This window comes from Mus caroli, chromosome 9 (assembly GCF_900094665.2).
Source record: "Mus caroli chromosome 9, CAROLI_EIJ_v1.1, whole genome shotgun sequence".
In the NCBI taxonomy this organism is placed as follows: domain Eukaryota; kingdom Metazoa; phylum Chordata; class Mammalia; order Rodentia; family Muridae; genus Mus; species Mus caroli.
The window spans coordinates 28023505-28039222 of record NC_034578.1 but is presented as its reverse complement, the minus strand read 5'-3'; the positions used below and the strand labels follow the sequence as shown (position 1 = coordinate 28039222).

The 15718-nt window shown below is 45.8% G+C and overlaps 1 protein-coding gene across 5 annotated transcripts in view; it reads right to left on the bottom strand.

Annotated features, from left to right (window-relative positions):
- Positions 1 to 5271: 5271 nt before the first annotated feature.
- The window catches only part of Arhgap32 (Rho GTPase activating protein 32), a 223456-nt gene continuing 213009 nt past the window's right edge, over positions 5272 to 15718 (bottom strand). For 4 of the 5 annotated variants that reach the window (XM_029481740.1, XM_021171547.2, XM_029481741.1 and 1 more), the window contains 4 exons: positions 15063 to 15134; positions 13141 to 14025; positions 11500 to 12485; positions 5272 to 10333 (listed from right to left, as the gene is read on the bottom strand). In XM_029481740.1, coding sequence (XP_029337600.1) covers positions 8087 to 10333; positions 11500 to 12485; positions 13141 to 14025; positions 15063 to 15134 — 4190 coding nt within the window. In that variant the 3' untranslated portion in view covers positions 5272 to 8086. The remainder of the gene's footprint in view (positions 10334 to 11499; positions 12486 to 13140; positions 14026 to 15062; positions 15135 to 15718) is intronic. The other variant, XM_029481739.1, reaches the window with a different exon arrangement.

Here is a 15718-nt window from a genome sequence, read left to right as displayed (position 1 = left end):
ATTATGATTCCAAGGATGAAAGCAGATATAAGGGGTTAGGGCCTGCAGGGGAACTTTTACCCAGTCACTGGCATCCACAGCAAAAAAGAAGCCTCTGGGTGTGTGCATACATGTGCACACACTCTCGTGTATGAGTGCATGTGTGTTAAAGACACTAAGATTTTGATGCCATTACTTATAGCAAAAACCTAGTTTATGTCAACTCAGGGGTAGGGATAGTACTCCCTGCAGTTACCAGTAGCATCAGTCACCCAGGCGCTCCTGTATCATGGTTTCCTGGTGTTTGAAGACACACATTGGGCCAGAAGTGAGATAGATAAAAACTGCAGGCCCTGGACTCAAAAACCTAGGGTTGACTCCCATTGAATGTCAGTAAATTGAGTTCAGGTATATTATTTACACTATCTGGTCTCAGCTCCTTTGTGTTCATAGTGCTGAAGAATTCTAGCTCACAAAATTGATCAATAAGCTGTTAGTGCTATTAGCACTTTTAACACGATTAGTGCATACTGTTCTTTGGGCAAGCACTTATGTTATTAACTCTTGTAAAATCTGGAAGAATATATGCACATCTAAGGATAATGGGAAACATGCTAATCATTCACCAAGTTTTATTAACTCAGTATGGAGAGGAAGGCAGAGCCATCTCTTTCTAGCATGTTTACACACACACATTTCTCCCTAGCATTTTTTTGTCCAGCAATCCACAGACTCATTCTGTCTTGTGTTATGAGTGGTGAACCTATGAGCAATGGATCCAAAAATGGAGTATAACCACACAGATGCCTGCAGGAAAAAAAGAAAGTCATGGCTCTGAGGTCCCTGGGACCGTTATCAGATACAGAAAACACAGCTCTGACACAGAATGTGGACACTGTTCAAGAGTCGCATGATCAATAAGGAAATAAAGGTTTCACTGGAAATTTTTTTTAAAAAAAGAAGTATTTTCGGCATTTATTAAGACCTTATAGTACGCAATTATATTGTTCAGAGACTCAATGTGATGTCTCATCTTTACTAAATTATGCCTTGACATCTAACACCAGAACCCCTTTCTTAAAAAGTTTATTAGCCATGCAAAAATAACAGCAATAATTTTACTTACTTACTTACTTACTTATAGACAGGGTCTTATTATATAGTTCTGCTGGGCCTAATGCTTACTCTGTAGACCAACCTGGCCTTAGACTCAGAGAGATTTACCTGATTCTGCTTCTCAAGCACTTGAATTACAGGATTAGACCACCACTTGGCTCTTCCTTTTGAATTGCATCTTGTGTGTGTGTGTGTGTGTGTGTGTGTGTGTGTGTGTGTGTGTGTGTGTACGCATATATGCCTGTCTATGTGGGTGTATGTGGAGGCCAGAAACTAACATTAGATTGATCTATCACTCTCCGATCACTCTCCGCCTTGTTTTCTGAGACAGGATCTCCCACCGGTCCTGGAGCTTACAATTTTGGTTAGACTGGTTAACGGGGCAATGCCTCTGTTAATCTCCCTGTCTCTTCCCTCCGTGAGGATTACAGGAACTCCCTGCATGCACAGCATTTTACACGGATGCTGGGGATGCAGACTGAGGGCCTCGGGTTTGTGCAGCCATTGAGCTTACCCCCCAGCACAGCAGTTTCTTTTTTATGACTGACACAAAATAAACTGTAAATGAGTACAACTGAAATGAATTAAAGCTTCACAAGCAACTGTTAGCATAGGATGCCCCTCCTTTTAGTGGCTGTGTGGCATTTCAGTTTTGGTGAACTCTGGCCCGTTTGTCACTTGCTCTCCCACTATGCCTTTTAAGAAGGCATGTGTAACTCAGTCCTTACCGAAACTGTTGGTAGCTACTACACATTACTATTCCCATCTAGACATGGGGCTGTAGCACCATAGTACATCACGATGGGATTGTGTGGGTGAAGAAATCTGTTAGGCTCACTGGTGGCCAGGTAGCAAAAAGAAGAGCAGGTATCCGAATACTCTTCTCAAACATTCCTAGTGAACTTCCTTCCATAAAGGCCCATTTCTTAAAGGTCCCACCACTGACTAATAAGAAAGTAGGCTGGAGCCCAAGTACATGTGGGCCTTTAGAGAACATCTTAAGTCTAAACTCTAGCACTCAGTATTCCTAAAGCGATGGGAAACCAAGGTGTAAGCCAAGAAGTGATACCGTTAAATGAACTAGACCCAAGTTCCTGTAATGAGAGTCAACCTATGAACTAGGCTGCCTTCATCAGCACTCAGCCTTGGCCCCAGAACCCCACTGAAAGGCCACCAACACTCTAGGTTCCTGAGGCTGACTCCAGACCTATGTGGTCACACCGCTAGTCACTCTAGCTTTCTAGGTGATTATTATGGGTCAGACATTTTGGGAACTACTAGCTGAGAAACTCCAGGCTTTTTCTTTTAATTGATGAGTATAAAAACATTAGTTGAATGAATCTGCAAAATCCTTGTTCTTACATGTGGGTGTCAAATGTTCTCTATGGACTAGGATGTATGTGGGCATGTGTGTAAGTCAGAGGTCAGTGATAGGTGCTTTCTTGGGTCACTCTCCACGTTTTGAGACATTCTCACTGAACCTGGAACTCAACTGTTTAGTCGGGCTGTACGGTCCATGAACATCAGAGTTTTGCCTGTTCGCTTAGCCCACCTCTAGTCACTATCTAGGATTTTTTTATCCATGAACAGGGGCAATGCAGAATGTCCAACCACATGGCACCCTCACATTCCAAACATCATCCCACTTGGCCCCATCTCTTCAAGACTTCACTCACCACCACTCAATAGTGAAGCGCCGCAGCCGGCAACTAAAACCTTTGCCTTTACAAACATCAGGACATTTCAGATCCCCACTGTCTTAAGGGATCCCAAACTTACCACTGCGTCATAGTGGAATAATTTGTTTCAAAGTATACCAGCATCATAGTTTGCAGTTTAAAATATGCTCTGGAAATATTTTTAAATATTTAATATAGGGCTGCTCAGATGTCTTAGCAGGCTGAGTTTGCTGTCAGGCCTGACAAGCTTGATCCCTGGAATTCCCAAGACTGAAGCAAAGAACTGACCTCCTCACGCACACGCGCACGCACACACACACAGAGAGAGAGAGAGAGACAGAGACAGAGACAGAGAAGAACAGAGAGAGACAGAGAGAGAATATGAAGCAATGATTTTTAAAATAGAAAAATTAAGTCTTGTTCTTTTTAGGAGGTATGTTCTCACAACCTGGAAATGTATGACCGAGGGTCTTAATCTTGGTGCTTGCACATACACTGGGTTCCTCTGCAGTGAGTAATTAGCAGTACAGTAAGCTACCTTTTTATAGAGCAACACAAATGACTACAATTTCAAACACTGACACTGCAATTTACCATCAAGTCCCGACAGACACACATTTTGGTGAGGTAAGTCCTGCATTTTCATCAGTATCAAGGAAACTTGGTAATAACATAATTGGAATGACAGACACCAAGAACATGCAGTGTGAGCATCCAGCCTGTCTTTCTGTCATCTCTGTTGACCTTTTTCCATGGAAACACTACTCAGGTCTGCTTCGTTTGGAGCGGGGTTGTTCCAGCATACACAGCATGAGTGGATTGCCAGGGGCACCCAGACCACATAGGAAACTCCTCAGTGCTGGGCAGAAGGGACAGAGCTCCACCAGGCTCTCAAAAATGATTTTGAAGCCGGGCGTGGTGGCCCACGCCTTTAATCCCAGCACTCGGGAGGCAGAGGCAGGCGGATTTCTGAGTTCGAGGCCAGCCTGGTCTACAAAGTGAGTTCCAGGACAGNCAGGGCTATACAGAAAAACCCTGTCTCGAAAAACCAAAAAAAAAAAAAAAGATTTTGAACTTACAGCCCACAGGAGAAGACTCATCTCTGGGAGTTAGTTATTAAGGTCCCCTTTCCCCCAACTCTTGCTGACAGTGAAATGGCACTGGCCTGCCAGACAACTGCATGACTCACATCTACAGCAAGCCACTTCACCGAAACTCTGCTTGCACTGGGTGTGCCACGCCCAGCTTTGCCACAGGGAACTGAGTCTAGAAGGTTGGTTATTTTCTGGCTACTTCACTCTGAAAACAGGATGTCTGAGATGTGTTATAAGTATCTGAAGGCATGTGTTTTTCATTCCNCCCCCCCCCCCCCTTGGAGGATTCTTTGAAGCCAGTTGAGTTTCCTGAGGACTGCATTCTGGGTATCAGGCAGCAAAAGATAGCAGATCCTTTAGAGAAGCCCTAGGACACTGTCTGCTTAGATGTTCCAGAACAGACAGAAGGCCTATGCTCTAAAGATCAGTGTGTGAGCTGAGAGGAATGTAGCCAGATAGCCCACCATAGCTCAGTGGACACACGGTATGACCTAACAGGCCGTGTGATATGAACACCCAGTCCAAACACTCCATCACTACTCCCATCTACTTCATCTTAATCCATACTACGTCAAAAAGGAGACACATACACAAAGTCTGCTTTAGCCTGAAATAATTCTGTTGATATTGGAATTGCTTTCAGTGGGACATTTGCTTTAAACCACAAGATATCTCCATCTCAAGTACAAAAATCCCTTTTCCCCCACCCACCCACCCCAGCCAAACAAACAAGGAAACAAACAAAACCCCAAACCCACAACTCAGTTTCAAATAAGTTTGGAAGAAATGAGACTGTAAATATTTACACAAGGGGCAAGAAGTAAATCACAAAACTATTTACAAAAATACACAAGCTTATATGCATTAACAATTTACACCAATTCACAAAAATATTAAAACATAAAAAACACTCTATAAATTAAAGAACTCAAAGGTATGATCTAAGACTTCCTAGGATGCGTCTCTCATGCAGGGCATGGTTGAAAATCAGGTTTCGCTATCTCAGAATCTAAACTGTAAAAACAATCATTTTTTTTAAAATCTCTGAACATTAACAGTACTAATCAGATAAGGAAAAGACCCTCTGTGCACACCAACATTATCTTGCATACATTAAAATACTTCATTCTTGACATTTCCGTAACACACAGTACTGACGATCACATGCCTCTAACCATTTGGAAGTAACTTTCTGACATACTTCAGCTTTCTTTATGACTTTCTTGCACTCTCTGCTCAGGTGACACTTTGCCATCACACTGCATGGGTAACCAATAGGGCTGGAACAGAGAAACAGACTTTACAGGATCCTTCTCTGAATTCACTGCTGCTTCCAAACTGACAACCGGCTCTCCTGTCTCTGCTCACCTTCCACGTCCCTCCTCTGCACAGAATTAGTCTTGGGATTTTTTTTTTTTTTTAAAACCTGATCCTACATTTTAAAAACTGTTTTACCATTGTAAGAAATGTGCAGGCCCTGCCCTTGGGACTGTCTCAGGGACTTCTCCAAACAGCATTTAAAATACATAAATGTATGTTTTAAAAGAAACTGAACTCAGTAAGAAATAAGGCTCAGATTAGATTTATTAGTAATAGTAAGAACATGATGGATGCCCCTGGAGCTTCTAGCTGAGCTCCTAGACTGCTATCTAGGAACATCTACTTCAATCTAACCAAACCGTGGAATTTCGCCCAAAAGCTAAAATCTGGAGACATGGCTGAAAAAGTTCTAGTGGGGTGAGATTATGTTTAATGTGTAAGGCAGTTCCACTTCCATGACCATAACGCTCCATGCCAACACTTGAAAATAACATTCAGTTCCTGTGTTTGTGAGGTCACACACGAGGCGGACGACACTGAGGTAACCTGGCTCACAGTGATTTGCCATCCGATTTCTGCCCCCACAGAATTAGAGAAACATGTGGGCAAAGCTGTTCAATAGCTGAATCCAAAGTTAAGGCTGGTGCTACATACAGTAAATCACTTTAGACTTTATCTAAAGTTTGTTTTCATAATTATACCAATAATCTGAATTATGATTCTATCTTTAAAATATTTTTTCTGACATTTCGGAACCCAAAGGATGTTATTAATAAAGAAGTTGTTCTAAGGAATCAACCTTAGTATTTATAAAAGAGACTTTAGTTTCAGGAGCAAACACTACGTGTGACAAACTAATCCACAAATATCAAAATTGGCCTGGACCTTGTAGCACTTCTCTTCAGGCAAGGCCTGACGTTACGGAAGCGACTTGTTTCACTAACTGTGGCACTGGCCTCTATCCCTCCATCTGTGCTGCTAAGGATAGTGTTCAGGGCTGGTGTGGTCTTCAAGAGGCCAATGAGTTGCCTCCTTGACAAAAAAAGATGACTAAGGCTACAAAAAATAAAAAAAGGTGTCTGCCAACACATCTACACATCTGTATGCCAGGTGGAGGCACCCATCAGGGTTCTGGACACTCTGATAGTCAGGTCTGCACTTTTAATGCAGATGCCCAAGTTCTCACAGACCTTTGCATGTATTGGTGCTTCCAGATATCTGCTTTGGACTTCATTGTAACTCTCTGGTCAATCTGGGAAATAAAGAAAACCTTGTAGACTATCTCCAAATATGAACGTGTTCTTAAAACTTTAATTCTAAATATATAGCCTTAAAACGTAACTCTATGATTTAATTACAAAGACTGCCATAAACCTAATCTTTCACAAATTCACAGCAGTCACAGCAGCAGGACGTTAGCCTCTTGAAAGATTTCTTCCTTTGCTCTAAATAAAAGATAATCTAATCCTAAAAAGCCAGAGCAGCAACCATCCAGTAAATGGAATGCAATCTCCTGTGTCTCCTACAGAGTACTTAAAAGATACAAATGTACAAAACTCAAGTATCATCATGATTTATGGAATGAAATGCCAATCTAACTCGATCTAAACACAGGACTGCCTTACCAGTCTCCACTGTCTAGGGTGAGATGGGCCAAGAAAACCAGAGGGAAGCTGGGCCAGAGAGGTGCCACATCCCAAACCCAATACGGAATGCAACTTCCAAAACAAAGTCCTGGGTATTCACATGTTTAACATGTCTAGAGAGTTAGAAAGAACCATTCTGAAATGCTGGTGTCGGTGACAAATGCAGCAAGCCTGTGACCACACAATGAGGGGAGCCAAATCACGTGACTCCCAGAATGCCAGTGGATGAGACGGACTGTGTACTGAGGAACAACGAACAATGTACAGTTGCCTAACAGACAACTTCTAGGGATCTTACAAATTCCCAGGGGATCTGTACTCTAGGTCAGAAACATAATAGTGTGTACATTTCTATCCCTAAGAAAATTGATTTCTGCAGCTAGACCATGATGGTCCTCTCTTAAGGAGAACACTGTGGATGACTGTTTACTGGCACTAAAGTGTGCTGATCTTGTTGTGGGCCACGCAGGCTGGTAGCACTACTGATGCTCTATGTTAGCAGAGTTCACTGACAATACATATGAACTTCATCTTTCAAAGAAAGCTCCTTAGGAGCTCCCACCCTGTAAAGAGAACAATTATTGACAGTGCGGAATATGGCTCACATTGGACCTGCTACTTAGAGTGATGTGGCACTAAATATGCTGAAAATCCTAATTCCTTTACCTTTTAATCCACTAGCTGTCTAAGTGACGTAGCTCAAGGATCAGGGAGTTTTTCTCCTCTCTAATTTAGAATACTAGGCTCCTTTGTGGACAGGGATAATGAAAGCAGAAAAGAGTGGAGAGTCCACCTGGGCAGGGTAGATGGCCCTGGACAGGGGAGTGGGAACACAACAAGAAATGCGGAAGCCCACCAGGAAATAGAGGCAAACTGCTCTGAGCTAGGTTGCAAGTGCTAAGAAGGAAGGGCAGAGTTAAATTCAGTGGGTTAACGGCAGTCCTTGGGGTCCTAGAGATCAGCCCTATAGAGCAAGTAGGGTCTGCGGCCGGCTGGCGAGAACGTCTTTACTAGGCTTTCAGCACAGCACTTTACAACCATCCGGATCTCTGTAAGGACAAACAGCACAGCCTGTGATGGATGAGGCGGTAATGAGTGGGAGGGAAGGTGGTGATTTACTTTTATTATATTTCTTTCATGTGGCCAAGGGGTTTGTAGCTTTTTTTTTTCTTAAATCTTTTTGGTTATTGGAAAAAAAATAGAACAGTCCACTGTCCAGCAGAGGCTGCTTCAACTCTATTGCTCCCGGGGCTCATTCTGCATGGATCTGTGTGTCAGGATGTGGCAAGGACAACTCTGTGGGCAGGAAGGCCCCCTGACCCAATGCTGTGGCGTATGTCCTGCTCTGTGGATGGACAAAGCCAGAGGGCACGTAGGCCCCCATGCCCGCCCCTCCAAAGCCTCCTCGCTGGTGCTGGGGCAGGGAGTGGTAATCCTCCAGGTTATCATACTGGGACACGACAGTCATGCTGCTCTGGCGCTTGCTGTGTGTCTGATACTGGTATAGCACGCTGGGGTCCCTCTCCAGGTTCTGGGTATGATGGAGTTTTAGGCTGTGACTCCTCTCTGGTTTGGGAGGTGGGACCATAGACTGAGAGAAGTGTTCCTCCTCCTTGTAGCAGTCTCTGGAGTGTTTCTCAGGGGCAGGTGGCTGCCTGGCTCGAGGTCTGTCCAGATCTTTGGGAAGCCTCACTTCCTTGTGGTTCAGTCTTAGAGACTCCTGCCCTGATGTCATGTATTTCCCAGAGTTATGGTAGTTGCTTGGCTCAGAAGTGTCTGGCATCCCTTTGGACCCATAGTCTAACTGGCCAGCTCCCTGGGGATAAGGTGGTCCATTTTTTGATTCACATAATTGCCTATGGCTTGCTTCCTGATGCGCCCTGTGCTCTGGGAGGCTACAACCCATATCGTGAAGCTTTCTGTTCCTAAGGCTGCTTTGCTTCTGCGGGAGGGATGGCTTTTCTGCCTGTGTGCTGCCGTACCCTCCGTGATGGTGGGCTCTGTCAAATTCGGACTCTGGGTGCTTCCTGTAGAAACGCTCGTCCCCCTCAGGACTGACAGCCTTGGCTGGGTGCCGTCCCTCTTTCCCCTCTGCCACAGAGAGAAGTCCAGTTTTCCCAGGATCTGATTTGCTGCGCAGATGGATGACATAGATCCCTCCCAAGTCGTCTTGCACAGCTGGCGTCATGTTGTCATACTGCGACATGATAGGCCCTTTTACCTTCTGCCGTGCTCGGCTCTCTCGGCGGATGGACTGCATGCGGTATTTTTCCATGTCCTCAAGGTCCCATGAGGTGTAGGTGTGCTTTCCGTCAGCAGTGGGGGGCATAGTGACTACATTGTGGTCATTACCAGAGAAATAGCCAGTTGCATTGGCCCGTGGGCGTGGAGGCAAACCAGCATAGTTGTACATGTTCTTTCCTTGTAGCCTTGGATTGTAGAAAGCAAAGTCCCGATTGGACAGGCGGTGGAGGGGCCGCAGCTGGACTGTGCCATAGGCATCGACATCACACAAGGCCCCCTCAGGACTGTAATAGGAGCTGGAGGAGCTGGAGTATGGACTATAGCGGTAATGGACCCGTCCATTCTCAAAGTAAGGCTGAAGCTGAGTCACGTGATAGTCTGAGCGGGCCTGGGAGGACTGGTATGGCTTATACTGGTAGACTGGTCTTGGGCAGTAGGCTGGTTCATCATCTGGGGGAACTTCTGTCCGTGAAATGGGAACAGAGCGGATCATGGAAGGTGGGGGTGCATGGAGGGACTGTACCCTCCGGATGGTAGGGTAAGGTAGAATGTCTTCAGGGCAACAAGGATTCCTAACCGAGGAGCCCAGAGAAGAGACATACTCAACCCGGCTACAGGGCTTGGAGTGGTGTCCAGACAGGTTTCTTCCCGGCGCCACATAGGTGTTATAACGAGGACCCATGGAGGCTGGTGGCTCTGACCGGGCACCATATACCTGATGTGGCTCCAACTTATTGTGGTGTGGAGGAACACTCTGGGGGCGAAACTGGCAGTTTGGAGTCATATTGAAATGCAAACAGTTTTCTGGACCAAAGGACTCTGTGGTGACATCAGGCCTAGCAAAGGAGGAATAGGCTATCTTCTGAGAAGCATGCTTAGGCTGTGAGACGGGGAGTGGCATGGGCATCACATCATCTACTGAGGCTGACGAAGGGACAAAGGAGTGGTAATTTGAACTGCTGGTGGCGTCTGCAGCGCTGGAGTGCAAGGCAGCAGCCATCTTGCTCTCCATTGTCCGTGTTGGGGGAACTGGGGCAGCAAAGCCACAGGAATGGCCAGGAAAAGACTCAGCACGCAGGTGGAGTGGTGGAGCCCTGCTGCTTTCCCGAACCTTCTCAGGCAGTCCCGGTTGAGGAGCAGAGGCAGCCATGGGACACTGGGCAGCAGCACTGCCATCACTGACGAAGATGGGTACGGGATCACCCATGGCTCGAGACTCAGGTGGCCTCTCTGGAGCTGGAGCCGCTCCCTGGACCTGTGGGAAGACAGCGATGTTAAGAGTCTGATGTTTAACACCCACCCCTCAAAGCTAAATGCTAATACATTTATAAGGGGCAAACCCAGGCTATTTGGGTGACAGCTCGAACTTTGCCCAAGCTCTTCAGTTACACTGAACCTGACCCATAGCCCCCCCCCCCCCCCCAAAAAGTATGGGGGTGTCTACACAGTATGCTATTACCTATGGAGACATGTGTAGTGTTTGCTAACTCCTGCTAGGGTTGAAATGTGAGGAGAGACTGCCTACAATGGTATCTTAATGTGCAGAATCAATGACAGGATTAGGCAAAAAACAGTGCTGGGCCTAAAAAATAAACATCCTACCTATTGGTCTCAGCACCAAGAAGATTTTATTTAATGAAAGCAGCTGATTTTATCAGCTGGCAGGAGTTTCAGAGTGACTCAGTTCCATGTAGCAAGCAGTTTTAAACTTCCAGATACAGGGAAGAGTTTCAAAGTGACTTGTCTGCAGTGGCAGCATGTGAGGGCTTACTGCCTCTGCGTTTTGTCCATCCTGTCGGTGGGCCCACAGGTAAAATATGTTGTCCCTGAGAGGTAAGTTCTACAGATAGTACCCTCCAGGAAGGACCAGAATTTTAACTCCTTTTGGTTAAGGTTACCACAAAACCTGTAGGAATTAGGAAAACCTTCTGGCACTCTGTATCTAGCACTTCCCCTCACAACAGGGAAATAACAAGAACTCCAGATATCATCACTCCTTATACCTCTGAAAGCCCTGGAGATGAAGTACTTTCTATACAGACATCAAAGGTCGGGTAGTCCCAGGGTGGTCACATGACTCACTCTCAGTCACCTCAACAGTGAGGTAGCTGGAAAAGACAGTAACTTCTGCAGCCCTGGGCTCCCTCTGCCTCATGCTGTCAGTGTCTCCCCGTGAAAGAGCTCCGTGCTTCAGGAAGGAGGAGAAGCAGCAAGGATAGTTAAGTTGCAGTCACCAGGGGCTGCGCTGTTTTTACACAGAGCCAATAGCCAGGCACAGGCAGAGATCGCCTGCTTCAAATGGCAGATTCCATGGAAACCTGCCACCTGACTGAAACGCATCTGACTAAAAGATAATACATCCTACCAAATGACATACCTTTGGGAAAAGTATACTACTTCACCGATTCCTCTCTAGCTTACCTTATGGGAATTATTTAATCCTATACTTGGTGCTTCTTGTACCTGCCCCACAACTGGTGGCTGCTCTGCAGGCCTCTGGGAAGGAGGTGGAGGGAGGGGCCGATTAGTTCTGTGCGTGCGCTGAAGGGTGGCAGCCACAAAATCAGCAGCTGGGGGCTGCTCAGCCAGGACCCTGCTGGCCTCACTGTTGCTCGGTTCCGCTCTTGCTGGAGTTGCCATCATGTAAGCCATGGTGGCTGGGCTGGAATTCTCTTCAGGGGACCCAGAGAGAGGGTGGTGGGCTTTGTCCCTAGGCAAAGTAGAAGGCATGGGAGATTTGTCTGTAAGCTCTGAGGAATGATGGGGTTTATCCATACTGGTACCAAGATAAGAGAGGGGCTGATCTCCACATGAGAAATGGAGTGGAGACTGGTCCTGCTCCAAAAAGGAGACAGTGGACACGCTGCTCTTCCCAGCGTGGTCTTCAGGGAAACTTCCATGACCATCAGACTTCTCTGAGTCTGTTAAGGGAGCTGAAGTGCTTCTAGCCTTTTCTGGATCCCCACATAAATGGTTTCGATGTAGCGAATTCCCTATTAAGTCTACTTGCTGGAGTTGCTCCCCAGAGTCAGTTGTGTTGGACTGGCTGGGACCTCCCATAGCTGCTGTCTCAGGGAGGGGCTGGTTACAGTTTCCGAGTCCATTGATCTGCGGGTGGCACTGCTCTGCTGGCCGGTCGGTTTGGAAACAGGTTTTATCTAGAGTAAGGCTAGAGTAGGAACTAGGCAGCTTCTCTTCAGATGGAACGACTGCCGTGTCTCCATAACTAGTGCACCCAGCCTGGGAAGCCCCTGGTCTCTTCAGTGTCTGACTTGAGGCTTGCTGTGCAGACTCAGCTAACGCTAGTGCCAACATTCGGGCGACATTTTTCGGAGGCGGTGGTGGTGGGATAAGAGAGACTGAACTGACAGGAACGGGATCCTGAGGGGGGTCATGGGTAACTGCTCCTAGTGGGAAATTGGGAAAAAAAATTAGAATGAAAAGGTAGCTTATGTTACCCTACACGGAAAGCCAAACACTCCCCGTGTGATCACTAAAAACATAAAAATATGCCTTCCATATTTCAAAATGGCAATCCATGATCTTCTATCCCACATGCAAATGCTGCTGAAACCACATCTGGTTGAAAAGGGAAACTACCACAGTGTTAAAGGCTGCCAGTCCTCTTGAACTGCTACAAAGGGTGGAGGGAAGCAGGCCTCCACTGACTTAGAAAAGGTCACTTAGAGCACAAGCTTCCAGTGCTTAGGCTGTGATGATACTGCTACACTGGCTTGTCAACTTGTAAGGCTAGAATAGAATATGCATTAGAAGAGAAAACAGAATCAAGAGCTACACAGTTGTGCAAAAATTATCCATGAATCCTGCCTGTCCAGAGAGTTAAGGGGTCCTTTGTGAAGGTTCGCAGCAGGACCATGGGCCCTTTGGGGAGTTTTGTTTGCTTCATTTTAGTTTAGGGCTTTGAGCCCTCAGCACCATTCAGAAAAACATTCTTTGATTCTAGCCTAGCTGTGGAGAAGGCTCTCTTAAAAGGCACAGATGGCACACAGGATGGAAGACCCCTTTTAACTTAGAGAAGGAACGGAGGAGAACAAACAGTACCTGTCTGACTCTGTCCAGAAGGTACAGCCTTGCTCTGACTGCTCAGGACAGGCCGCTCCTCTGTCCCTGGCAACTCTACTTCTTCAGCTGCCCCCTGTTCCAGGGGCTGTGCTTCTGGTTCACAGGTCTCCTGTGCCTCTCTCTCACCTGCTTTCATCTTTCCTAGCTGTAGCTGGGTGGGGGATCTATTTATGACATCTCTTTCTTCCACACTTTTGTCCCAAGATGTAGGTGATGCATTCTGAGCTACAGTATTGGAGACAGTACCGATGACTTCTGATACCCGAGGTGGGAGAGTCACTGAAATAGGCTCAGATATGTTCATGGAAGGAGATTTGCTTAGCTTCCGCCCAATCTTCGGAGAGAAAGCATAAACAACCTTTTCTGTAAATGAAGATGGCTTAGAAGACTTGTCATCAGTGGGGCTCAAGTCCAGGGTGAAAAACGGACTCAGTTTCTCCTGGACTGGAGATACAGGTTCGGAACTTGCGGTGCTTCCTGGAGTCTGTGACTGGCTACCACCTGCTTCTGCATCCTTCTTACTGGGACTCAGTTTATCCCTGGTATACCCTAATGAATCCAGAAAGGAAGCACCACTCTCCAGACACTCTGACTCAGCTTTCGGAGGACTACATTGAAATGACATGGGATCGAAGTCCAGACTGGCCACTCCGATGTCTGGTGGACTCAAGTCAACATCCTCAGCCGAATGAGGAGACACAAGAGCTGGAATGTGGAGCAGCCCCACTTCTTCTTCACTCTCGTTGTCGTGGGGCAGATTGTCATAGGAGTTGCACCGGTTCCCCAGCACGTCGCCATTGAAAGAGGCAGAGAGCGCATCGCTGCTGGATCTGGGTCTTCTAGGTCGGAACAACTTGGAATCACCTGGTAAAAATGGACAGCAATGTCAGAGCATGGCTGTCACAGGACGCAGCACCACCGCCAGCCACCTATCTAGTACAGCAGGAATCATGCAACTCCAATCTCTCGTCCCATGAACTGTCTCTGGGTGTACAAACATCAGTTACACTTGTGTCAAGAGAACTTCTAAATAAAACACTAATTAAAAAGCACATGCACTACAGCTGATCCACAGCCTGAGTAAGAAAATGGCAAGAGACTCTTGGATTGTATGCCAAACTCAACAATGACAACTGCTATGATTTTGGGCAAATGTTCCTACTTCCTTTGTGTCTTATTTTATCACTGGTCTCATATTTGACTTGCAAGGTAGAAGTCATCACTGAAAATAGCACCTTGGGTATCAAGTAGTAACAAAAGGTTGTTTATTATGGGGAAATATCCTTGTGGTACCCAGACAAGAAGAAATGATACTTCTTCCTAATTAAAAAGTATTTACACACATTTAATAAAGCACTCCATTCACACACTTAAAATCCTTCCATTTTTTTCCAATGAAAACAGGCTTTTCACTTTCCAAGCAAATCCAAGTGGCACAGCTTAGCACAACACTTGCTTTCATAAAGTCTGATTCTGAATTTTAACTTATGCTGTAACCACACCTCCCTCCAGTATCTGCCAGGTGATGTTGGTCCTTTGGAGGCAGACTCACTTTAAGGTGCCAGGTCCAACTACTAATGACCCTTGAAGACCACCCATCATTAACAAATGAGTCTCAAAGCTGCTCCAGTTACCAAATCTAAAGGAAACAGTGACACTCACTTTTAAGCACTGACAAATATAAATGTTTGCTTTGAAACATTTCAGCCATTTTACATAAACAGCATTTGTTGCCAAAATACCACACCATATTAAAATATCCATGAGTTTTAACTGAACCATACTTAATGCCAATAGTACTGGAAGTGATATTTCCCAGCCTTCTTGCTAAAGTATATATTCATAACATTGCTGCATATGTGTGTTTTTATGTAATCCATCTGAGGACACTTTAGTCTTACCATCAACTGCATGGAGAGAAGTAAGGGACTCTTCACTTTTAGCTGAGCGGAGGGTTCCTTCTGCCCTGCCACCTAAATAATAAAAAACCAAGTAGTGTAAAACCTGTGATTGTTAAGGACTATACAGTTAAAGGGTCTGGGCTTTCCCTAGCAATACTTGAATCTCCAAGTGTGATGAGCTGTGCATTTTGCAGTCATATTCAGCTTACCACCCCAGTATGGAATATGCTGCATCATTCTGTTTCCAGTGTGGGGAAAAAAATAAAACAACTTTCCAAAGCCTACAAACTTGAGCCCAAAGGTGAACTAAAAGATTCTCTTTTGTATGTTTCCAAAAGACCAACTTGGTAACCTTGGGTGATGTCTTTACAAATCCTATTTTTACTCATATGCACATGTTCCTGTGAGTGTGCTCCACGTGTATGCCAGTGACCTAGGAGGCCAGAGAGGTAAAGGATCCCTCGGAGCTCAAGTCTCTGGTGCTAAGAAGCAAACTCAGTCCTTTAGAAGAGCTTCCAGCCGGGCGTGGTGGTGCACGCCTTTAATCCCAGCACTCGGGAGGCAGAGTCAGGCGGATTTCTGAGTTCGAGGCCAGCGTGGTCTACAAAGTGAGTTCCAGGACAGCCAGGGCTACACAGAGAAACCCTGTCTCAAAA